The sequence below is a fragment of the Ochlerotatus camptorhynchus genome, unplaced genomic scaffold (genome assembly GCF_037179485.1).
Source record: "Ochlerotatus camptorhynchus isolate MF236.1 unplaced genomic scaffold, CSIRO-AGI_Acam_v1.1 ptg000361l, whole genome shotgun sequence".
Classification (NCBI taxonomy): Eukaryota; Metazoa; Arthropoda; class Insecta; order Diptera; family Culicidae; genus Ochlerotatus; species Ochlerotatus camptorhynchus.
This window is the reverse complement of record NW_027040849.1, coordinates 10,836,684-10,863,695: the sequence shown is the minus strand read 5'-3', so window position 1 is coordinate 10,863,695 and position 27,012 is coordinate 10,836,684. Positions and strand designations below refer to the sequence as shown.

The window sequence follows — 27,012 nt, the reverse complement described above, 5'->3', positions numbered from 1 at the left end:
TACGTAAGGTAGCTGTGGTCGGAACAGCTACAGTGATCAGCGAATCGGATTCTGCAAACATAAACAGAAACACGATATTCGATGCTCGTGCATATGTTTGTGGGGAGCGGTGAGAGCAGATTTTGTTTTGGCTTAATTTTTTTAAAAACTTGAGATTTTCTCTAATTAGCCTTTTTAATGTACCACGAACGTAGAGGGCACCACGCAAGTTCGAGAGGAAACGTCAACCAAACAGTTTGTTTACACCAGAAGAAGGATTTTTCACAACACAAATTAAAGCATTTTTCATTGAACATCTTGCTAATTTCCATCAGTAATTGTCTTATTTTACGATTTTCCACACATCTGAACTGATTTGCACCTAAATTATTCACACACAAGAAATCCGGAAGATCATAACCACTAAGGCACTATTGGAATTTTGCATTTTTCTCAACAAAAATATTCCTGAACACTAGCAGAATCCTTGCAAATATGATACAGAATTAATTTTTTTTAACTATGGATCAAGTTTTCGAGCATCTCAGATGAATCAATTTATTAGGAAAAGTGAAAAAGTTTTCCGCTTCCAATGTATCACGGCAGAAATTTCTGCTCACAACACTCTTTTTGACGTTCTCATATTCACCACCAGAGGTTGAATCGATCGCTTAGTTTCTATTAAAAAAGCGTATACGCTGAACTCGGCATGGTGCTTAGCAAAATCCTCGATTGAGCTCAAGAGAGATAATTAATCATGTTTTTTTGTTTTTGACATCATCCACATCCAGAGGGCCAGTCATTTTCGGATGTATGGGAATGGTAGGAAACCATTTGGAAATGCATGAAAATTTTATGGGCAGTTTTAGATGCACAAAAATTGCACGAGTACTTTACTATGGTGATAAGGTAAACACTCGTTTATTTTTTTCCTTCTATGAAAGCATGTTTAGTCACAAATCGTGGATTTTCTGATATTCTCCATACTGCCAAAATGATTTTCCTACCACTGAAGGGGCGACATCTCTCGGATCTTCAGTATAGCTACTACTCAAATCATATGATTAATTCCCGGATACAATACACCGATACGCGCGCTTTTCTTCTCATTTCTACGCCATCTTCCAGCAAACTTCAGAAGCATGATCGTTAATTGAAGCTTTCGATCTGAACTCATCTACCTTTTTTTTCTTTATTTTTTTTCCGTCGATCTTGTTTTCCGTGCTGAGCACCAATGCTACCGACACCAGGAAGGCAGCTCCCACACCTGGACCCTACCTATCGATCCAACAACTCATGAACCGGGGACCAACGGCTTTACTTCCCTCGTCATCAGAGATGTTATGCCTCAGAACATCCCGGCGGCGCCGACTGGGATTGAACCCAGGCCTTCTGGGGTAAGAGGTAATCATGCTTTCCACTACACCTCCGGCGCCACTAACTCATCTACCGTTGAATTGCGGCACATTTGTCAACAATGGTGCATACTAGAAAATGTGACGCATCACCTTTCTTCGGTAGCTCTGCGCGCAGTGGCAAAATGAATTGTGCGAGATGCCAGAAATCATTCCATCTTAAATGCGCTGGATTGACCACCAACCAATTCAAATTCGTTCGGGATTGTCCTGGTGCTGTTTGGATGTACCTGATTTGCCGTATTACTACCGATTCCTGCTGTTGGGCCGCATCCGCCTATTTCAACTAATGATGTTCGTAGAGCAAGCCTTCGTTTGAAAAATTCTTTCAGCACTGGCCCTGACGGAATCCCTTCCGCGGTTATTAAGAACTGTATTGGAATGCTGGCCGCATCTTTAGCATCCATCTTCAACCTCTCTTTGGATTCTGGGATCTTCCCCGACTGCTGGAAGGATTCTTTTGTTTTCTCTTCAAAAAAGGCAAAAAAACAGTCGGTGTCCAACTACCGTGGTATCGCTGCTTTATGTGCAGTCTCAAAAGTTTTTGAACTATTGGTGCTAGATTATTTAAAACACACATGCTCTAGTTACATCGCGACTGAACAACACGGATTTATACCGAAGAGGTCGACCACTACAAATCTCGTTCAATACACATCATCAATCATACGCGACATTGAAAGAGGTCATCAAGTGGATGCTATCTACACCGATCTTTCTGATGCTTTTGAATCAATCACGAGATTGCAGTGGCCAAACTAGAGCGACTTGGTTTTCACGGTTCCCTTCTTGATTGGCTTCGCTCATACCTCACCGGTCGACATATGTCAGTGAAGATAGGAGATCAATTTTCTCAACCGTTCGCTGTTTCTTCTGGTGTACCTCAAGGCAGTCATCTGGGACCGTTCATACTTTTATTGTACCTGAATGACGTTCACTTTTCGATCCGTTGCCTGAAGCTGTCTTATGCTGACAATTTCAAACTATACTTTGTCATCAAAGATCGAAGTGATGCATTGTTTCTACAGCAGCAGCTGGACGTTTTTACTGTTTGGTGTGACAAGAACAGGATGGTATTAAATGCTTCTAAATGTGCCATTTTAACGTTTTCCAGGAAATAATCACCTATCTGTTATGCTTACAGCCTGCAGGAGCAAATATTAAGCCGTGAATCTACTATTCAAGACTTAGGCGTCCTACTTGATTCACAACTCACCTTCAAGGACCATGTGGCTTATGTTTCCGCTAAGGCGTCTTCTCAAACTTGGTTTCATTTTTCATTTCGCCAAAGACTTCAGGGACATTTTCTATTTAAAAACACTCTATTGTTCGCTAGTCCGCTCCACGTTAGAGTACTGTTCCGTAGTATGGGCTCCTTTTTACAGCAACAGGGTGAATCGTATTGAGGCCACTTAGCGAAGATTTGTACGTTTCTCTCTTCGTTGGCTACCCTGGAGTGATCCTTTCAATCTTCCTAGTTATGAAAGTCGCTGTAATTTGATGTCCCTACAATTACACACTTAGAAATACTTAAATTTACACGTGACGGAATCCATCTTTGACATAAAGGATGAGACGTAAACAAACATGTCATGTAAAATTATGTGCTCCGAGACTGAAAAGTTCGAAAGTACGTTTGATTGAGCTGAATTTTGCGTCTATTATGACTCAATTTTATGTCAAAATTGACGTCGTATATGTCAGTCTCAGAGCACCTAAATTTAGATTAATTTTTCTGAGTGTGTACTTAGTGTTTGCAGAGTTGTCTCTAAGGCTACCTTCATCGCTGATGTCCTACGATCGGACATTAATTGCGGTTCACTTCTGCAGGAGTTGAATGTCAATATCAGACGAGTAAATTAACGTTCTTATTATTTTTTCAATATCCCGGCTTCTCGCACAAACTACGGCGCTAATGAGCCTTTTAACTAGAATGCGCAAGATTTTCAACAAGTGTTATAACTGCTTTGATTTTAATATCTCCCGTGTTAGGCTTAAGAATCTGTTTTATAATGTACTTTTAACTTCCTGGCGGTTTCTGTTTTTTGTATTTAAATTAAGTTAAATAAAAATTAATAGATACGGTTAGATCCACACACTAAGATATACCTAATTTTACACGTGACGGAATCCATCTTTGACATAAAGGATGAGTGGTAAACAAACATGTCATGTAAAATAAAGTGCTCCGAGACTGAAAAGTTCGAAAGTACGTTTGATTGAGCTGAATCTCGCGTCTATTATGACTCAATTTTATGTCAAAATTGACGCTCGTATATGTCAGTCTCAGAGCACCTTTATTCACATGAATTTTTTTTAAGTGTGCAATTAGGAGAGTACTTAATTAAAAAAAGGGATTTTCGGATGTCAATTTTAAAGCAAAACTTATTTTCAATAAAAGTTTTATTTTCGACATGCTTACAACCCAAACAGACAGACACAACGTCGCGGTGTACGCTGGCAGAATAGTTCACATCTTACTTTTGTAATTGCCACACCTTAACATGGTGTTCCTACGTTTATCTTAAGCATTTCCCAACTGCTAGAATTCAGCTCAGGATTGAACATTAGAAGAACCTCTTAAACATCGAATATTTACAAATCATTGTCCTCACTAGGAAATAAATAAGTTACGGTACTTAGACTACAGACCTAGGCATATGTATATGTGTGCGTGCGTACATTTCCATATATTTTTTTCCTCTATATACAAATCGAAACAGTATGTGCTCTTTTTCTGTCCGTATGGAACTTAACCACTAAGAATCATTTAAAGCTCGTACTGTGCGCATCATATTTATAATCTTACCACATCGCTAAAGCTTAATCAAGTATTTCATAAATAAATGCTACCGCCTAAACAAGTGCAGGACTGGTCGAAATTTGCACAGTAATTCAACACTTACACTTATTCTTCCTACAGCTGAGAGCGAACATCTAAGCGTGTTTGTTTTCGACTCCTCTTTTCCCGTTTTCGTCTGCGACAATCATCGCCGAAAGATTTTCACTTAAGTACATAATACACATTATTTAGATTTCTACGCAGCTATCTCAGGAACTCTTAACCTATTTTTTTCCGTTACCCGAAACACACGGACACACGAACACACACACACAACCACTCACAGTTCGGAAGCATTACTTCTGAAACGATTTCACTGGTTTGTCGTTCTCTCTGGGGGGGATCAATACTTTTAATGTTATAGAAAACTCACAACTTATACTCGTTTATGCACCGTCATGGAAGAAGCTCACCTAAAGTTAGTAAGGAAAACGAAAACGCATACATTCAATTGAAGATTTGTTGGGTTTTCTGATTTTTACTGAAATTTACTCACGATGACTTTTTGTATTAAACTTTAAAATAGATTCGTGGAAAAAAGTGATTTTCGGCACCGTCGAGCTCGCATTATGAGCAGATTATTAAAAAAATGAAAAAGGATCGAGAATTCAAAACTGTATTTTATTAGCAGCGCCATCTCTGTAGAAAATGACCTGACGATATGATTCATTTACGCAAAGTTTTATACAAATCGGAGAAGGTCGATTTAAAAATTCGTTTTTTTTTCTCGATTTTGCCTGGAACTGCTCAATTTCTTTCAAATGATCCGGAATATTAATTTGATTTAATTCTACACGGCTAATGAGAACGACCCGATTTTTAGTTTAGTTCACTCATAAATCACATAAAGTGTAGAAACAGCGATGAGCATTTTTCCAGGCAAAATTTTCCGAATATGAGAAAAGTAAAGATTGGATTGACTCAGTCTTTTGAAACTACTCCTAGACTGAGTAAAATTTCCGTAAATTTTCTTCATTTTCCGGTAGCTTTTTGAGGTTTTGCACAGGAAACCATGAGGCAAATTTACTCATCGCTGAGTTCCTGTACTTTTGGCGATTATGAGTGAACTAAACTCAAATTTGGGTCGTTCTCATTCGCCGTGCAGATACTGCTTCATAATTTGCCTTGTTTTCCACTGAAAAAGTTTGCAATTATGTTTTCATAAATTTTCATAAACATTGAAATCATTGAAATCCTTAAATCATCACAATGATTTTACTCAAATCATTATATTATTCAATTTTCCAATGAATCACATCCATAAGTCACTTTTAATACACAAATCTCCTAAATATACTCAGTACGCTTTCACTCATTTCACTCCCACAAGCATTCATTTATCTTCCAATAAAATAAAAATCAACAAAAAATGTAATACTACAAACGTGTACCGCGTCGCCCATGGCATTGATCGTAAATTGAAACACACATACACACACTCACTCAACTCACGTGCTCCTCCGGATTTAAACCGCCCAAACCATCGCCATCCGGAATCAGAGTTTCCGCTCCTCGAGCGACGCCGAAGAGGACGACGCCGCCGAAAAATCCTCCTCGCTTTCCGCCGAATTGACGAGCCTCGAGTGATGCTGATGCTGGTGCTGCTGGTTCAGATGGCGCTTCTTGTGCGGCTTGGCCTGCGAGTGGTGCGCGTGGACCGACGGCTGATGCTGCTTGATTTCGACCGTTTCGTCCATTTCGTACGAGTTGCCGAATGCGGACGAAGCGGAACCGGCCGCGGACGACGAGGAGGCATTCTCCAACCGGTACCGGACGCTGCCTCCGTAGTGGTGCTTCTGCTGCTGGCGGAACATGCGATGATGGTGGTGCTGGGCGGTGAAGTAGTGCGGATGCTGCGGGATCGTCTTGTGCATCATGATGTCTATGCGGGGGACGCTGCAAGTGGGCAATCGGTTAGTGACCATTGTGTTAGTGACCTTGACCGTCTGGGGGAACTTACTGTGGCACATCGTCCATTTCATCAGAGGACCATGAGAGTGAGTTTCGGAAAAAGTTCCATGGAAGTACGGTTGCTGTTGCTGGAAATGAGACGCAAAGATGCAAGGTTAGTGAGGATCGCAATTCGGATGCCGACGGGATTACACATTAATGGGCACAACAAACGAGCAGTAAAACAATCATTTTAGCAGCGGCGGCGGTGGTGGTGACTCTCACCGGTAAGCAATTTGTTGCGGGAAGCATATTTGCGCAGATGTGCATATTGCAACAGCAGTAAGTGGAAAATAAATGGTCAATAAAATAAATTGCGAAAAACAAAAACAAAAATCAATCCGAAAGCAAACGCAAAATCTTCGTGCAGCCGAGAGTTGGTTCAAATTAATGGTGAATGGTAAATAAATCAACAACACAGCAATCAGTTTGGTTGAGTTAGTGGCATTGGTTGGTATGCAGCAAATAAATACATCGAAATTGCAACTGAAAATGGAAATTTGATTCGCTGTTTGGCGGTTCGATTTACCTCCGATCCTTGGGGACGCGCTTGGGGTGGAGATGGATATTTGGTTTTTACGGTTCGATCGATCTAGGTTGGGAAATTCCCAGTGGGGTTACGTCAAAGATGTAGAAAGAGCATTCCACGTGGCTCCACTTCTACCATTGCGTGGAGCATCCAAGTAAATTTTTAAAAATGTGCTTTATTTGCCATATCCTCCCCCCCCTCTAAACAGTCCATGTGGTATATGGACAGCCCCTAAGTCTATTGGTCCTATGATTGAACCAATTTATGCATGCATTTTCCGGGTCAATGGCGTTGAACATTATCTTGTTTGATTCTAAGTTCAACGGTAGGCTCAGCATACTTTGTAGCACTTGCTTAACAGATCTCTTAAACAGGGGTTTCTCGACCGGCCCATGAATCAATTCAGCTCTACAAAGCCGAATTGACGCCAATTTAGCAGATTTTTCCGTTTGAGGTTGAAGTGGATGTTGTTAAATACGGTTGAAGATCATACAAGAAGTCTCAGAAGACCAACCCTGGGGCAACTTGACAGCTCCCATATATTTTCTGTGTAACCCGAAAATTTGGTGCTGGTGGTTCTGTGAAACTCACAAATTTCATAAGTGTTATCTGAATAAGGCGAATGCGGAAATGATGTACAGAAATACAATTTTGGTTTAGGATTTGGTTTTGGATTTCCGGACAAACTGACGCGATTGGTCAAGGCGACGATGGATCGAGTGATGTGCGTTGTTCGAGTATCGGGGACACTCTCGAGTCCCTTTGAATCTCGAAGGGGGTTACGGTAAGGTGATGGACTTTCCTGTCTGCTGTTCAACATCGCGTTAGAAGGTGTGATCAGAAGAGCTGGGATAGACACGAGTGGCACGATATTCAGGAAGTCCATCCAGCTCCTTGGCTTCGCCGATGACATTAGCATTATGGCACAGAACTTTGAGATGATGGCGGAAACGTACATCAGACTGAAGGCTGAAGCTAGACGGATTGGACTTGCCATCAACGCATCAAAGACAAAATACATGAAAGGAAGGGATTCTAGGGAAGACAATGTTAGCCTCCCACCCCGAGTTCAGATTGACGGTGACGAAATCGAGATGGTCGATGAGTTCGTGTATTTGGGCTCACTGGTGACCGCCGAAAATGATACCACACACTTAGAAAAAATCATGAAAATTTCGGTGCTCTGAGAGTGACATATACGAGTGTCAATTTTTTCATAAATTTGAGCCATAACAGACGCGAAATATAGCTCAATCAAACGTACTTTTCGTCTAGCAACGAACTTTTCAGTCTCCGAGCACTTAATATTACATGACGTGTTTGTTTACGTCTCATCTTTTATGTCAAAGACGGATTCCGTCAGGTGTAAAATTAGTTATTAGTGCACCAGAGAAATTCAAAGCACATTATGGCAGGGAATCGTGCCTACTTTGGACTCCGGAGGACGCTCCGGTCGAATAAAATTCGCCACCGCACGAAGTTAACTGTTTACAAGACGCTGATTAGACCGGTGGTCCTCTACGGTTACGAGACCTGGACTTTGCTCGTGGAGGACCAACGCGCCCTTGGTGTTTTCGAACGGAAGGTGTTGCGTACCATCTACGGTGGAGTGCAGATGGAACGTGGAGGAGGCGAATGAACCACGAATTGCACCAGCTGCTGGGAGAACCATCCATCGTCCACATTGCAAAAATTGGGCGACTACGGTGGGCTGGGTACGTCGTAAGAATGCCGCACGACGACCCAGTGAAAATGGTTCTAGAAAGCAACCCAACAGTAACAAAAAGAAGAGGCGCGCAGCGGGCAAGGTGGATCGACCAAGTAGAAGGTGACCTGCGGACCCTTCGCAGACTACGAGGCTGGCGAACTGTGGCCATGGATCGAGTAGAGTGGACACGACTTCTTCGGCCAGCAAAGGACAACAAGGCCTTAGCCTGATTGGCAAGGTAAGTACCGTAGATCCGTAGTAAATCTAAAAATCCTTAGATCTACGGATAAACCCGTAAAACTAACCACACTGCTGATGGTGGAAACGATTTGGCAGACCCTGTTGTGGACGAACATTTTGGCTCTATTCTTGCCTAATCAGTTTTTATCGACCTGCCATCAGATCGACCGTTTTGCCAGAAAGCGCTGTGGAAGGCAAATTTTCGCACGAACTGGATAGTGATGTCCGTGCAAGAGAATACCCAAGTAACATTGGAAGTTTTATTGGGCTGTAAACCAGAACGCATTGCCTGTTGCATTAGGGGAGACCTCGAACCACTCGATCCAGTCGCGCTAGCTGTTTCCCGCCATCAAGGTCGTTCTATTTGCTGCCATCAGCGTCGTTCTGGACCTGCGGTCGAGTTCGATGGTGAGGTCTCCCAACCATCGTCTTCAGGCAAGTATGCATACATTAGTTGCAGTAATTTTCCTGATCAGCTTCCGTGTTCCAGTGCAACGCCCCAAGCATCTGCCGGCTGTTTCCAGTTGAGAAGCACTTCTGATACTGCTCATTCACAACATCCGCTTTACTGTTCGAACAATCCTAATTCATCTCCGGGACGCACAATAGACCGCTCTTTGGAAGCTCCTGGTTCCTCCAGCCCAGTCGTGCCGATTCCTGCCAGCGTTCAGCATAGTCGTCCTGGCCCTGTGGCTGGATATGAAGCAGGAGTCTTCCACCTTGCCTCTACAGGCAAGTACAATGAATATATTGATTGCCTGATGCCGATCAATTTTTCAGCAATTTGGACTATGTTGGTCATTGTGATGATGCCTTTGTAACTCCCAATCCTGGGAACCCGGAACGCGCCGTAGAAAGCTCCCAATCCCTTCGTCTCAGTCCTGCCATCAGCAGCCTTCGTTCATCATAGTCGTTCCGGACCAGCTGTCGGATGTGGAGAGGGGCTTGGAAAAAAATCCGTTCCCGAAAATGGGAACGGACCGTGAACTAAAAATCACGGCCAGCTATCCAGAACAAAATTTTCTCAAATATACACCGTGAACTATGGTTCACGGCTGTGGTTCACGAATATGGGAACTCTTTTTTTCCCGTGGGGGCTTCCAACCCACTCACTATGGCGAGTATCCACTCAGGCTTGATGATGGTCAGTTATTGCCTGATGTATCTGTGATTTCCAGGGAGAGCAGTCGTTCGATTCCTTGCCGCAAGCAGGACGTCGTAATCTTCTATGAATGAATTCTGATGTTGAAGAGTACCGTCTAGCTGTATCGGATTGTTGCTACGATGTAATTGTCCTGTGCGAAACGTGGCTCGATAATCGAACGCTTTCCAGTCAAGTCTTCGGTCCTGACTACGAGGTATTTCGTTGCGATCGGAATCCTAACAACAGCCGTAAATCTACTGGTAGAGGTGTCCTTGTAGCTGTCCGTGGCGGGTTGGACGCAAAGGCCATCGAGAACGATTCATGGTACTATGTGGAGCAGGTATGGATAGACATCAATCTGGGTGATCGCACACTTTTTCTATGCGCTCTGTACATTCTACCTGATCGATTCCGGGACAATGAACTCATCGATACTCACTGTCGGTCAGTTTTCACAGTTATCGAAAGTGCCACTCCAGTTGATGAGATATTCATTTTTGGTGACTTCAATCTGTCAGGCGTTACGTGGAGTCCACCTCATAGCAGATTCCTGTATCCAGATCCCGATAGCCCTTTATTTCACGCAGGAGCTATTAGCCTTCTCGACAACTACAGTGCAGCAACGTTTTCTCAAATTAACCATGTAGTTAACGAAAATGATCGTAGTTTGGACCTCTGCTTCGTGAGAACACAGGACAGGGTTCCATTTCCTCGGTTCCTATTGCACTAACTACGCTAGTTCGTGATTTCGACAATTATCCTGCTACGGTTTCTTATGACTTCCGTGAAGCTGACCACCGTAGCATCATAGATGCATTGTCTAGCATGGTATGGGAGAACATCCTTGATCCAGATGACGTTGAGGCTGCAGCGCAAACGTTTTCACATGTCTTGGCATATGCCATTGACAGACACGTCCCGAAAAGAACTCATCACAAAGTGTCTCACCCTCCCTGGCAGACGAGAGAGTTCCGTAGGTTGAAGTCAATCAAGAGAGCAGTATTGAGAAGATTTACGAAGTATCGCACGCTTCCTCTGAAACTACATTATGTGCTTTTCAAGTTTCCAACGAGGAATCCAGCGCAAACTTAAGTTACACCCGAAATCCTTTTGGAACTACGCGAACGAGCAACGCAGGGTATCTGGCCTCCCATCGTCTATGGAATTCAACGGAGAAGTTGCTGCCACCGTTCAGGATATATGCCGCCTCTTTTTCGACAACTTTGCTGGTGTATTCTCTAATGAGATACTAACTGACGACCATAATAACCTGGCAGCCAGGAACGCTCCAGTAAATAATCAAACGCTGGGTGCAATTGATGTTAATACTGAGATGATTTCTAAGGCCGCGACTCTGCTCAAGTCATCCTTCAATCCTGGACCTGATGGAGTTCCATCTGTATTTTTGAAAAGACATATTTCTAACTTGTTGATTCCACTTCATCACCTGTTCCGAATGGCTCTCTCCAGTGGCATATTTCCATCTTCCATAACTATAGAGGAATTACATCGTTAAGTGCCGTTTCTAAGCTATCCGAGCCAGTGGGAACCGTTGCTGTCCCATTGCAAGCAGTATTTGAGTGCTGATCAACATGGGTTTACTGTCGGCTGCTCTACAACCACCAATTTACTATGTCTCACATCGTATATAACCGAAAGCATGTCGGATCGGGTTCAAACGGACGTTATTTATTCAGACCTATCCGCAGCATTCGACAAGTTGAACCATGCTATTGCGATTGCTAAACTTGGCAGGCTCGGTGTATGCGGTAATCTTCTGAGTTGGTTTCGATCATATCTTACAGGTTGCCAACTAAAGGTTGCCATAGGAGCTTGCAGATCAGCTAGCTTTTTCGCCACATCAGGTATACCTCAGGGAAGCCACATGGGACCGTTGATTTTTATACTGTACTTCAACAACGTGCATCTGGTCATCGAAGCTCCTCGGTTATCATATGCAGATGAACTCAAAATCTTCCTAGGAATCTGCTCCATTGCTGACTGTCACTTTCTTCAACGTCAGCTGAATGTATTCGCTAGTTTGTGCAGTTTAAACAGAATGGTAGTGAACCCAGCCAAATGCTCCGCTGTTAAGTTCTCACGAAAACAACAACCGATAATATTAAGCTATGACCTGCTTGGTTCGACAATCGAACGCGTGAATCAGGTGAAAGACTTGAGTGTGATCTTGGATTCGCAGCTTTCATTCAAGCAACACATTGCATATGTTGTCGATAAGGCGTCAAGAACTTTAGGGTTCATTTTTAGGATAGCTAAAAACTTCACTGATATCTACTGTCTAAGTAGAGTCTTGAGTATTGTTCAGCGGTTTGAAACCCAAACTACAACAACGGTGCCGAGAGAATTGAATCTGTTCAACCAACGTCGCTTTCTTCGTTTTGCGTTGCGTAGATTGCCTTGGAATGATCCGTTTCGATTATCCAGTTACGAAAGCCGTTGTCAACTTATAGACCTAGAACTTCTCCGGACTAGAAGGGACACAAGCAGAGCCCTAACCGTGGCCGATATCCTTCAAGGAAGGACAGATTGTGAGGCTATCCTGAGGGTAAGACTGCCTATACGTCGCACAAATTATGGAGCATACTGTGCGATTTCCGGACTGCAGAGAATATTCAACAGAGTTATAGTTATAGATAGATATAGATAGATTCGTTCGTGAAATATTCCTATTTTGTTGGTTGAATTTGTTACTTGTTTAATTATTTTCCCAATTTTTACTAAACACCAAAAAAATTGCTGAATAAATTCTCCGTCGAATGACATATTTTACGACATATTTCCCTTTATTGGTTTTGATAAATATGTGTTTGAAAACTGCCCTCATTTTTGTTACATGCCTCATTTTCGATTTCATAATGTGCCCCAGTATAGTAAAGAAATACGTCAAAAGCGGCCGGGATTTGAGTAGGATCTATTCATATCGGTAAAAAGTGAAACTACTCATCTAAAAATAGTAAACTAAGTTGGGATTGAGAAATTAGGTTTACAAATGTTGTCTTTTTTTCAATTTATCACTCCTAACTTAGTTTAATCTATTGCGGATAAACTCCACGATAGTGGGCTTTCACCAATTATGAACAACTATTTGAGCAACTTGTTGTCTGAGAAATATATGAGCTTTACTCGCGGGTGTTCTCCCACTGCCAGATCGTTTCGCTGAGCTGTCTTTCCGGTTTCTCATCCGTTGTGAAGTAATGAATCCTTTGGTAATAGAACACTTTGAGAAGCTGCTCGACCGAAATCCTCAAACAAGATTCATGAGTTTGTACTATGAGTACATGACGCTGGAGGTTGGTACTTCTCCATTAATCTCCAATCGTGATTGTTTTCAAGCCTTCTATAGTTCCTCTGTAAATTTTGATCTGACCATGATGCAAGAAATCCATGGAATACCAGATCACCATCGGTCGATCAACCATAAATGCTTCCACTGGATTTGGTGTATTTAATAAATTTTAAAGCGCCTCCTATAAACTGCAGAAACCATGCTCCGTATACGTTGCGGAACTCGCAGCCATATTTTACGCGGTAGAGCGAATTGCCTCACTATCTTCTGACCATTATTTCATTTTTACGGATAGTCTTAGCTCATTGGAGGCTATTCGTTCAATGAGGCCGATGAAGCACTCCTCGCATTTCCTGCCTGAAATAAGATCTAAACTGAGTGCTTTATCTAACTGCTCCTATACTATCACCTTAGCTTGGGTCCCATCTCATTGCTCAATTCCGGGTAATGAGAAAGCGGACTCATTGGCTAAGCTGGGCGCTATGAAAAGCGATATTTTTGAGCGACAAATCGCCTTCAACTAATTTTTCTCCATTGCTCGTCAGCAAGTCCTCTTCAGTTGGCAACAAAAATGGAATGATGGTGAATTGGGAAGATGGTTACATTCTATTCTCCCACAGGTGTCGAACAAACCATGGTTCAAAGGGTTGGACATGAGCCGCGACTTTATACGCGTTATATCAAGTCTTATGTCCAATCACTGCTCGTTAGACTCGCACTTCTATCGAATTGGGCTCTCAGGCAGCAATTTATGTCCGTGTGGCAGTGGTTATCACGATATCGAGCATGTTGTTTGGTCATGTGCCTTACACCGTGTTGCCAGATCTGAGTTATCTACATCCCTCAGGGCCCGAGGAAAACAACCTGCGATACCCGTTAGAGATGTCTTGGCGAGCCGAGACCTCGACTATTTGAATTTAATTTATGTGTTTTTAAAACGGATAGATTTGAGGATTTAGTAGTTAGTGACCTCTTGTGTTTTCCCAAGTTGTTAGCTGCCCATCGATGTACCCCTATGTTTGTCTTTTTCATCAGAGTGTCGCCTAGTTCCAGATCAAGAGCACATTGCTCTCCAAACCTTGTGTTCACAATTCCTACCCTGCCATGCATTTGTTACAATTTGTTACCCCTAACCTCGAGATAGCCGCGAGTAGTCGGCCCCCGCTTTACTAACGCTAGTTTTAAGTAATTTTGTTATCTAAACAATGAATATCGGCTCCGTAAAGCTACAGCAAATGAGCCTGGAAAAATAAACGAATTAAAAAAAAAACTTAGTTTATTCTTTTTTGAGCAGCTGCACTTTGGCCGATATGACTGGATTCTACTTAAATTTGGGTAGTTTAGAAATAGGCGCTGCCCGATTAATTCTGGTTTTGACACGTTGGTTTGGCTCATAAACAACCAGTCCGCATAACTCTCTTATTCTATGCCTTCAATAGGCTAAACGTAATCAGCTAGGAAGAGGTTAAGAAAGCGCAAATTGAACAAGCAATTTATAAATGTTGACATCATGTCTAAATTCAGTTTCCCATTGTTACCTTCTCATTCTTCAATAAGCGCACCGAGGAGCTAGTCATAACTATTATTTTTTAAGCTGCTCGGACTATGAGTAACAACAGCAGTAACTAAGAACTTACTGCTTAACTTAATAGATAATTTAATGCTGAAACACTAATAATGTCTTATGTTGAGCATGAAAGTGCTATCGTTTCAAAATGATCTCAAAATCTACTTGAAAATTTTGTTGAATTAACCTCCTTTGTCGCTGCCAAAATATTCCGGTCCGGAATGTCCGGTTCTACCCGGTGTTCAATGATCGCATATCGAACCAAATCTCCTTACCCAAACTCACAGAAGAGAGAAGGAGAGAGAGAGAGATAGAAAAAAAATCATTCACCTGTCTTCCGTTCGGCTGGGGTCAGCAGTTTTCAGCTGCAGTCAAAACCAAGGGCCTGCTCAATTTCTAACAGCCCCAAGTGAATGAAAATTCCACATCGGTAGCGTAAACAAAGCCGAAAATATCGTTTCCCGCATGGGTGTGCATAAAGTTGGTCGCAACCGCGGCGGAGGAAGAAGACACTCAAGATTTGGAGAAAAAGTCGCTCGAAACTGCACCGCACAGCACTCAGTCACGTCAGTGCACCCTGTGGTGATTTTTCGGCAACAACGGGGAAAAAAATAAACCAAGCGGTTGTTGATTGTTGCCGTTGGGGAGACGTTTGGTCTACGGTTCGACCGGGTCGGAAAAGTGATACAAACATTTCCACTGTTTGATCATCATCGTGACGATCGTTTAGAAAAACTGTCGGTGCTAAAGGTACAATACCTATCGGTAGCAACCGAGTGGAAATTTTCACCGAAATGTACAAATTGTTAAAATTAGCTGTCACATCGGATATTCAATATCCCCCTCTCGCTGCGCTGCCGGTTGGATGTTCCAGGTATGGAACGCCAGCTCCGTTGCGCGATAAACAAACGTGGGAACGACGACGCTCAGGAATGTGTTTTTGCGTGGTCACCCCGTAGTCGTCGGTGTCCGTTAGCAGCCGAGGATGCACTGAAGGCCGACTTCGCGCTACCTGAACCCCTCAGTCTCTCTCTCTCTACCCGCTACGATTTCCGTGACACCTGAACGTTATCGTTTTGCGGAAGCATCTCCCCTAGCACAATCCGATCCACCCGGACGTCCCAGTCTGGTCACGTGGATTCTCGTTGCTTGGATCCCAAAGTCCCGTACCCGTATGTATCTTTGCCGTATTCGGAGTTAGAGTTAATAATAAAAAGCACAGAACGCACACACTTACCGTTTGCTTTACTTGCCTCGGAGCAATCGGTCGGCTGGAAGAACCGAGCCGCCGGCAATGCATTGTCATCCTGATCCTGAACGTCGATGGCAATGCCGAAGTTGCGGTTCGGTTTGTCCCACAGTTTAACGGCCAGCAGCGTGTCCAACGTGATCCAACCGCGAAAGTTGCGGGTGATGGTGATGCTGCTACAGATGCGCTTCTTACGCTCCGTCGAGAGGTTATCTACATACACACGAAAGGATGAAAATTCAATTCCCTACGATCGTCATTCCACACTTACCCTTGCTCTTCTTGCGCCAGTACACGGAAACGGTAACGCGAATCATCTGCTCGGCCGGGTTCTTGCAGTTATCGGAGTCGCGGCGATTCCACGAATCGGTCGAATTATCGGCGCCGTTCATGTACAACCTTAATGCGGGCGATACAAGTGCCACTCGCGTTAAATAACATTCTACGCCGTCTCAATTGGTTTGGAACTTACCTCAACATCGCTGTGCTAACCGAAGTGTAAGGCTTACTATGGGGAAGACGAAAGTATAGATTCCAGGTGTAATCGTCATCCCAGAAGCTCTGGTTGGTGTGCTTCGGCAGGTCGCACACCGCGGAAAAGGCCATCTCGTGGGTGGCGCCAACGTTGCCCAGACTATCGTTCCGCATCAGGTTCGATTCGATGTTGTGCTTGATGTTGCCGATGATGTGCTTCTCGATGCTGCAAAGGAGAAAGGAAGGGAATAGGTAACTGAGGTGTACTGATTTACGAACATTTGTCAATATGCTGGCTTGACATCATACAATCATATGGAATTTGGAGAAGCGTTTCCACCTCCAAGGGAAACCACACACCCACCACCGGCTATTTTGGGATATAGAAATTCCTCGCAGTCTCCGACAACGGAATTCACATTCATTGATTGAGTTATGACCCGCTTCGTGACGTCAACATTCCTCCTACAACACTTCCACACCTGGCGCAAGAACGTGAGAGCAGCTGACTAATGCTCGTTCTCTTGGTAACAGTACCGATCATCCCTCGTTCGATTTCCGATCCGAGTATATGGATCTGGATTAATCTTTCAAAAGGGCAACGGATTAACTCCAAGCTGATTAATAACGGTGTATGATTCACAATTTTTCAAATAATGCGCCACGATACAACTCATCGATCGGCATGTCGTCGGGAAAAGAAGGGACGGTATTAGATATGACAAACTGTTGACAAAACACGACTTTCGGCAGCTAATTTATGATCGTACCGCGTGCACTGCCGACAGTCGCGTTCCGCACGCTTACTCACAGCTGATACCGACGAGAGATGACGATGCTGAGCTGGTTCTGCTCATCATAGCAACGTGGCACCGTAGTCCCACCCACCCACTATTTTCTGGTTTATGTATGCGTCGTGTCCAAACTTTGGTCAACATTTGCCGAGTAGGTGAGCGTCCAAGTGTCTGGGGGAGAGGTAATTTAGAAAGCTGCTTGCTTGCCGGTTTAAGCGCTCGTGTTGCTACTAATTTGGCGAACCGGATTGGGGTGGATTTTTCCATGACTGTATTTCGTAATTTTCATCGCATGTCTCCCATTTGTGCGCTCCCCCTTGATGCCGCAAAACTGAAGAAGCCATGTAGCATATAAGAGGGAATTGAGTTGACTGGTGCGGATGAGAATCTCAGTTTGCAACAATGTGATCACAAGGTTTTATTGAGCTATCGTCAATCGGTAGACACGTATTTGTTTGATAGCCGGAAGTTGAAAGGAGAAAAATGTTGCAGTTCCAAAATGTAGCTGAGAAATGGACCCTGCAGCTGAATTACGGCACGCAATTTTTTTCGAAGAGAAGAAAATCATCACGTTGAACCCCAATGAACCAAATCTGTTCTCTTCGAAGAAACGGTGTGCCGGGATTCAGCTACTGAGGACATAAGCGGTAAATTAAATTTGAGCAATACTGGGTCTTTTGTCCAGAGCACCAATTCCAAGGTGTCTGCATCGATCTTCATATGGTGATAGGATTAATGCATCTTGCTATGGGAGGTGACTGCCGTACCCAAGTAACATTGCAAGCTTTATAGAGGTTCTATAGCATTATACACTTCCTATTATCGCATATCAGTCCCATATGGATTTTCATCAATTTTGAAATAGTTGATAGCAACTATCAATCTTTTAATTTTGTCGGAATCCCTTTTTTGAAGAGCGTAACACACTCAAAAAGCTCTTCAGCAACTATCTACTATCATATTATGTGATAAACTACGGACTTTGAAAACAACATGAAGTCAGTTTGTCCCATCAAGCAAAGTAATCGCATATCAGTCCCATCCTTGAATTCAATCGCCCAGAGGGGAAATTACAGTTCTGCTTTTCGAAATGCCATATTTTTCACTGATATAACATAACATGCAAGTTAATGCAACTGATTTTAACTTGAAAAATATCAATAAATTTACTACGATTTTTCAAATATTTACATGGGAATCGCATTTTGTAACTTCGACTGCCATTTTCTCAATCAGGTTGCCTTCCATTCATTTGGACATAATACCAGCAAATTTTGCTACATGAGAGTCGCAATAAGCAATTTGGTCATTTATCTCACCCACTCTTCGCTTTTCACTCTTCGCGAAGAGGCGATCAGAAAATCGCTTATTGTGACTCTGTCAAACACAAACTTTACAATCTTTTCTTGTTAATTAGACATACAAAATATCATTATAATATCTTATTATTCCATAATTTCATAAAACATTTTTTTAGTCAAAATGAATGGAAGGCACCCTGTTCTCAATGCCTACTTTTGACGTAGACTACTGGTACTGGGGGTAAAGCGAAAATCTAAAATTGCGACCGTCACGAAAAGGTGTAAGGTTTTGAACGCTTATAACTTTGTCATTTATAGATGAAATTAAAATCCAAATACACCAAACGATAGGAAATAATTATCAAAATCTGCTACAATAAATATTTTTCCAATTTTCTATAAAAAAAATGTGGAAAATGTACAAATAAAAAATGATAATTTTATCACTGTTTTCATGAAATCAACGTTCTCCCCAAACCCAGTACCATTTGGTTTCACATCGTGCTGCTTGAATCTGAAAAGTTATAAAAATGCGTTGCTTTTGTGCCTCAACTCATTTTCGCTTCGGACGCAGGTAGGACTTCTTCAGAATGCTATAAAAAAAAATGCAAAATGTTGGTATTTATCGTGCATATCTCGCGATCAGAACATTTAGCTTGAAATTTCGTGCGTTTTGTGAACGTACATCCATTATTTTGCATAAGAAAACGGGGTGTTTCTGTGGTGGGAAAAAGGATTTCCCTGCACAGATTACGGATTTGTGTACCAAGCACTGAAGTTATCAGATGGGACCTCAATTTATACTTTTAGAGTACCTGTGTAAGTCCATCCTACTTGGAAAATTATACTACAGAACGGTTTATAAAAAAAGGGCCTTCTTGCAATGATCGGTTCTCTTCATCGATTTTCTCATTACATTGCTACAGCTTAGTAAACAATTCAAGCTGAACATAGCATTAGCTCCTGAGTAACATTGACAGATTCTCTTCGTCAACTTTCTCCTTGTATCCCCTCGGCCATGTAAAGACATTCACACGTATTTTCAGCACGCAGATCGATACTTTTACCTAGCATCTAATACGACAAATACAACAAGAAACGGCTATGTACCCAAGTTATTATCGAAAGAGAAAGGTGGCGGCCAGGGTAGACGCGACACGCAACGCAACGCGATGTGACTCACGCAAGAAATAATAATAAATGTCGACGAAGTGAATCAATGTTAAACTTAGGACCTAATGCAATGTTCAGCTTAAAAAATTATCTGAAATTTGTTCAATTTAGTGCTGTGACCTGTAACAAGTTGTATTGGCTATCAAAAGCAACAGCAAACGCAACGAGATATGTTAATCCAAGTGAGTTATTAAAAAAAGAGGGAATCGATCATTGCGGTTAAGGCCTAGACGCAATGTAGGCGGAAGCGGAACGGAAACGGCAGGTTTGACAGTTGTCACAAATGATAACAAGATGCCTAATCGAAGTCGATTTGGTTTTAATGGGCTTACAAGTGGGCTTACTCAGATCGGGCTTTTCCACTGCCGCTGCCGACTAACTACGAAATTTGCATAACATTGGTGCAAAACACAAGGAGTTTCAATTTCATGAATGATGTCACAACCATCCATGATTTGTGCCCTAGAAATCTTGAAGTGATAGGTAATATCAGCCATCATGACAATCATCGTTGGACGCTTCAATGAATCACCTGAAGTAAGCCTTACTCATATCTGATTGTAATTTAGGAACCAAATGTAATAGAATATGTATTCGCATTTTTATGAGGTCCTGAATTTAAACAAATTTAATTAAATAGGAAATCCAAAATATGTACATAGGACCGAAAGCATAGGTTACTTCCACTGTATTTTAAATCAATATCTACAAAATTCACGAGAATTTCACTTTACAGCTAAACGTAGTCTACGTAGTCTGAGTTTGATGAGATGGTCGAAGGGAAGGACAGCTCCTTCGACGCATGCTGCTAAACCTGCTGTGATTCGGATTGCTCTTTGATATACAGGAGTGAGTTTCTCGATGAGGGTTGTTCTGGACATACAGGTTAGTTCAATCCCGTGGGTGAGTCGTGTGTCGATGACGGCTTTGGAAATCCGGATCCGGAGGTGACGATTGCTGTCTGGGTGGCGTCTGGCGATCGAGCGAATGAGGTTTAACCTCGACCCGGTTGAGTCGACCGACATTTAGATCTCACTTCATCGAAATGAGCCACTTTTACTCATTCGTATTTAGGACTGTCTAAAAGCGTAGTTCATTCATGCGCTGAGAGTGACCTACGCTTTCAGGAATTTATGCATACGAATGAGTAAAAGTGACTCACAACTGTGTAAAAGTTACTCTCTCTCTGAGTTGGATTCATTTTCCTTGTACAAGGCGACGAAAGGCCAAACGAAATGTGGGCGTTACCACAAATTACATCAAGATGCCTAACCGAATTCGATTTGGTTCTAACTAGTTTTCAATCTAAAAAGTAGGCTTACTCAGATCGGGCTTTTCCGCTACCGCATTGCGCTTGGGCCTGAACACTCCTTCATAGCACTCGGCAGTCAAACGATGACTGCAGTCACATTTTCTACGTTTCCCTTACTTAAGCATTTAGATTAGCATACTAAGCCCCACCTTTTTTTTGTATTTTGCTGATGTACGTCAATGAATAGAAAAAAGCAAAAGAATTGAAATTGAGTATTGAGTGGCACCGATTAGTCTCTCCGTTCTTTCGAGCGAGCACGTGATCGGTTTTCAATAGTTAACCGTTGATAAGCAGCCATCATATTTAAACCAAACAAATCTTACATTCAATCTGAATAAAATGGTGTAATTAAAATTGAATTTCATTCAGAAATGACCATGTTATATGCGTTCAAAACTTGACACTATTTCGTCACACTGTTTTTTTATTTGCTCCCAGTATAGTCCACAAAGACGTAGTCCTACGTCAAAAACTGTTTTTAGAGGCACCCTAAGTCAATTAAGGAAAATTGATCTAAATCTGCCAAATCAAAAGATACTTGTTTGTTTACGTATAATTGGGTAAAATTTACAGTTAATTTGTTTTACAAAACATGCGCTTCACAAGTTTCTGCAAATCGACTTGCATTTTTTAAATAAAATAGTAGATTTCAAAGGGCCACCCTAAAGACAAATATAAATAGAATGTGCTAGTAGTTTTGTTTTAGTATTTATATGTTTGGTGCCTTGAGTGAAGTTTTTGTATTTGAAAAGTAACGTCTTTTCTTAACGTTTTTTGTATGTTCCGATAGCTTCAGAACAGGCCGACAGTTTGCCTAAAAATTTCAAGAACTTCAGTTTACTTAAATAGTTTCAGGGCACTTCCATCAACTTCACGAAAATTGCAGGACTTTACTGAAGTTGTCAAAACTTTAGTTGAGTATAAACATCATAAGGGAAGTTATGTAGCTTCGGGAAGTTCTGAGAACTCAAAGCAGTTTCATGGTAATCAGGAAAATTGCGAGATCCCTCATGCAGATTCCTGAATTAATAATAGTCTAGAGATCATCAGGGAAATTTAAAAAAAACTTTAGGAAAATGTCGGAAGCATCACAAATGTTCCGAGAAATTCTCGGAACTGTAGAAACAGTCGGGAAGATTAGAGATCTTTACGACAGTTTTATAAATTCAGGGCAATTCTTGGAACATCATTAGAAAACTAGCAAGAACTTCAGGAAGGATTATAGAACTTCAGAGCGATCCTCAAATATTGTAAGAACTTCAAAAATGTAAGAACTTCTATAAAGTTTCCAAAATTTTGTACTAATTCTCTACACTTGAAATTTATAAAAGATCCTGAAATTTCCCTGAATCTGGTGGAATCACCTTGAAGTTTCTTAAAAACAGTCTGTAGAGCACTTCAGGGAAGCTTTAAGAACTTCACGGTGGTTTCACCAGCTTCAGAGACACTTTTATAAATTTCTAACCCAGAGAACTTGTGGAAAATTTTGGAAACTTTTTAGAAGTTCTAAGTACTTCAGGAAGGCTAGGTCTACCGATATTCAAAGAAGCTCAGACATCTTAAAGCAGTCCTAATAACTTGAGGAACGTCTAGGCTTTCGGGAAACTTTAAGGATCTGTGAGGGTTGGTTTACATAAATTTAGGACAGCACTATGAACGTCATCAACATTTTGAGAAGCCTAGACCAACAATTGAAATAGGCGGAACATCTAAACGCAAACAATTGCTTTCAGTGTACATTTCTCGAGAATCAAAACACATTCAAGCAATCTAACACCAGCATCTTTTAGAGCAAACTTCCTTTATCGAATGGCATTGTTAGTTTGTGTGGGTATGATTTGATTTTCAAGAAATTTGCATTTAATGCCATTGTTTACGTTTGGTATGTTGGCGTATTTCAATTGTCGGTCTAGTAACTTAACGAAGTTCTAGGAATTTCAGAGAAGTTCAGAAAACTTATGAACAGAAAAAAACAAAAAAAAAACATACATCTGATATTAAAGGACATTTCAATTAATTTCAGGGCAGTACCAAGAACTTCATTAGAATTACGAGAACTTCAGAGAGCATCGAGAACATCAGGAAAGGTCAGTTTAATTGACTTTAAGGAAATCGCATGATCTTTACAGAAGTTACAAGAAACTCAGGGAGTTTCCGAAAGCTTTTGCAAAGTTTCGAAATCTTCAGGGAAGTCCAGTTTACCCGTTTTAATAAGAGGGAACTCAAATGTGTATATATTCCGAAATTAAAATTATGGGCACTCCTTTGAAGGAGTATGCGCCCCCTTCAAGGAGTGCCCATAATTTTAATTATTATGATTTATGAACAATCTTTAATTATGAAAAATCAGTGATTAACTAGCTCTACTGGGCCTGGGCCCAGCCTGTACCATTTATGTATTAGTATAATTCTGTGGCAAGTATAATCACACTCTAAATCCATTGAAGTTGAGACGTTGTTCAAACTGAAACTGAAGGTAAATTAGTTGTATGATCACTGAATGATCAGGATCCCACGCAAATTTTGAGAACCAATCCGAGCGTTCTGATTCTGCAGAATTTGAGAAAGATTTCATCAATTCAATTCCTTCCCCACAGCTCCCGTTTGCTCCAGTTTCCCATTATAGTCCTCAATCATCAGCAATAATTTTCTGCAGCTCTCCAAGAGCTTACTGTGCATACTGCACATAGTATCCAGTCTGCGAATTTAAATCGCTCAATCTGTGTCTGAACACTTGTCGCAGCCGCACCCGTTGCACCACTCGACTGAATTCCTGTTCGGTTCGAGAATCCACTTGAGATACCGCAACCCAGCAGCGTTGCATAACATCATCGTCTGATCCTTCCTTGATTCTCCGCATTCCCCGCTAACCCCATGCTGAGATGTTATTGCTGCTGCTGTCTGTTATCGCCTGGGGCTGCCTACCGGCCTGACTGCCTGCGAGGAAGTGTGATTTATTTTCAATTTGACGCTGCTCCTCTGCAGTCCTGAACGGTTTCGCCAACCGCGTCCGTCAAAACGTGTACAATGCAGCGAAACCTGCCGCGCAGTATGTGAGTCAATATGCAACAATCGGCCCCGCTACTGGCAGAGAATGCAAGAACGAGAGAGAGAGAGAGAGACTGCTAGAGACGCACGCGGGATGAGGAGCATACGTGTAGGTACGAAAACCCCCCTGAGCCAGACGGCGGCTAGACAGCGTGATTCTGATTAACATACTTAGTGGTCTTCCCCGCATTGCCCCACCCCCTGTTTACACATGCCACTTCTTCGTCGTTGTTGTTTCGGAAGTTTGGGGTGCATGCAAATATGTTTCGTTTGCTCTGTTTGCCTGAGCCTTTCAGCAGATCCGTCGTCGTCGTCGTCGTCGTCGTATTCGGGAACAGCATCCTCGTCTGCGTTTTTGCACGAACGAGGACCAAGCGGTTTCGGCGGCTCGTTGAAATGCAGTTCCAATGTCAAGGTCGCTCAAGTGGTGTTTAGAGAAGAAGTGGGAAACGAAAACAGGAAGACCCGTTCTGGGATGTATCCTTTGTCCGACGGCTACCGCACGGCTTGTTCGGGATCAAAGAGTTGCATAATCCTTTGAAAACTATCGTAGTGGCACTAATTTAATCAAAGTTCCAGACACGGCATTCTCCTCCACAGCAGAGACCAGACCAGCCCACGACAGACGAGACGATCCTCATGGTTCCACTACTTGTGTATGCAGTATTCACACTTCTTTTGCTCCCGTGAGCATAAATGCAATCCTAATAAGTGCCCGGTTTCACGTTAGAGACACACGTCCACATTTGCTGGTGTAACATTGTTGTTCATTGTGGCAGTTGCTTGCTGAGCATTTTTCCAACGTCCAATTACCATGTTCCGTCGAATGTGGGCTACAGCCCTGGGATAACCGCTTCGTCTGAGCCTGATGGTAAACTAACAGCAGATTAGACGTACCACACTTCCAGACGATGATAGTTTGCAACACTTAAGCATGCAGAACTAGCAGCTCCAGTGCAGCAGCCGACGACGGACGGAAGGTTGTTCATAGGCCGCCCGCCGCTGCCTCCGCCGCCGCCACCATCGTTCAGAATGGGTAACTATTTATAGCCACCGCGATGTTGTTTTCTTTTTTGTCTTCAATCTTGCCTGCCTGGTGGGAGGCTGAGGCCGGCCGAGGGGCCGTCGTTGGTTTACCGCGTAGTCGTCTAGCCACTGTCTGGGAGCAACATGAATGGAATTGACGTGTGTAAGAGCTGCCGCTGCTATTTAAATGTGACGAATTCGAATCCGTCTAGCGGAGGCAAGGTGAGGTGAGGCTTCCGGAGGAGGACAAGTGTCTCTGTCGGCGGGGTAGGCAAGGAATGTAGATATGTGAGAAAATCGGCTCAAACGAACGGATGGCTGTCGGCGGCTGGCTGCATTCCTGATGTTGTTTTCAGGGAGTATATTACCGATTGTGTGGTTCATAAAAGTATCCTTTCGGAACGTTCAGGGCAGCGTTGATCAATGCAAAACAGGGGACGTTTATCTTGGACCAGCTTTTATTACTACAAAAATAATAAAATTGATCCATTCGGCGGGTAGGTAACTAGGCCTAATGATCTGGCTAATGGAAATGTCTGTAAATGGGTTTTGAGCACTTTGAACATTTTCAACTCTCGAATATTTATTTTATTATCATGGTCAAGTCCCCGGGTGAAGCCGGGAAGAACCTGACTTGAGCCAAATCTCGTCATGGGGCATATCGAATAAACTGAGCATACACTCAATGCTGTTCTACCGAGATTCTGATTTTTCTATTTGGCCCATCTGTAGGATGGGAACAAAATTTTAAATATCACCATATTCTACTTATTTTTTTTTATTTTTTGATACAAGGTGCATTGAATTTAGTTGCATTTTGAGATTACATGGTCAAAAATAGAGGTGAAAAAATAGCGGAATAACAGAATTGAGTGGACACAAATTGGAACGAGTTGCTAGAAGCACATTTCAGTGGAGAATTTCAAGGTGATTTTGGAAAGAATTCTAAGGGCTATGCGAGGAGAACTTCAGGAAAATTCGTTGGAGTGTTCCAAGGGTTACAATCAGTGAAAGTACGTGGTAAATATGAGGACAATTCAATTGGGTAGTAAGGAGAAGCCCAGGAGCATTCCACAGGAAATTCTGGTAATTTTTTTTTTGAAAAAAAACTCTGTGGACAATTTAAATAATAATTCCAAAGGATTTCTGAACACAATTTAAAGAAAGTTCTGACAGGAGCTCCTGAGAACTCCTCACATGGATTTCAATAAAATTCCAAGGAAATCTGTATCTGAAAATAATTGCAAAGGAACTCATTATTTGTGGACAACATACCAAAAGGAGATTAATTATGGAATGCTGAGGAGAAATCTTAAGGAATATTCCTGAAATTCTTCGAATATTTCATGATTCTTGAAACTTCTTGAAACTTCTTGGAATTAACTAATGGATGCCTTCAAGATCTCTGATATACTCGGAATATCCCTGTCAATTATTAAACTGCTTAAAAATCTTTAAACTTCTTTGAAGTTCTGTGGACTTCCGTGGAAATCTCAGAACTATTCTGAAGCTCTGAAAATTCCCTAAGTTTCTTCGAACTTCTGTAAGCTTCCTGCAATCTCCTTGAAGTTAAATGAACTGCCATAAGGTTGTATGATCTTTTCTGATGTTCTTAAAGCTGCCCTAACGTTCTCTCAATCCTCCAAAAGTTCTTGGTACTACTCTCAAATTAATGGAACTATTTTTAAATTTGTAAACTTCCTCTGGAAATCTATAAAGTTCCCTAAAGATATCTATAAATAAAAAAAAAATCGGTGGATCTACGGACTTGCATAAAATTTCTGGAACTTCTTAAAGAAGATAAGAAGATTGAAGTTTAAAAAAAAATCATATTGTTCTTTGAACTTCTCTAAAGATTTATTGACTTTCCTAAAGTTCTTTGTTATGCTCCCTTATGTTCCTAGAACCGTTGCTCTGAAATTAATAAAACTTCATGTAAGGGAACATGCATAAA

At 42.0% G+C, this 27,012-nt stretch overlaps 1 protein-coding gene across 1 annotated transcript in view; it reads right to left on the bottom strand.

The window, feature by feature from the left end:
* Positions 1-3,779: 3,779 nt before the first annotated feature.
* The window catches only part of ana (anachronism), a 37,175-nt gene continuing 13,942 nt past the window's right edge, over positions 3,780-27,012 (bottom strand). Inside the window, exons 2-6 of the mRNA XM_065231858.1 lie at positions 16,403-16,630; positions 16,202-16,329; positions 15,919-16,143; positions 6,197-6,275; positions 3,780-6,132 (exon numbers count right to left, since the gene is read on the bottom strand). Of these exons, the coding sequence (XP_065087930.1) occupies positions 5,733-6,132; positions 6,197-6,275; positions 15,919-16,143; positions 16,202-16,329; positions 16,403-16,630 (1,060 nt within the window). The 3' untranslated portion in view covers positions 3,780-5,732. The remainder of the gene's footprint in view (positions 6,133-6,196; positions 6,276-15,918; positions 16,144-16,201; positions 16,330-16,402; positions 16,631-27,012) is intronic.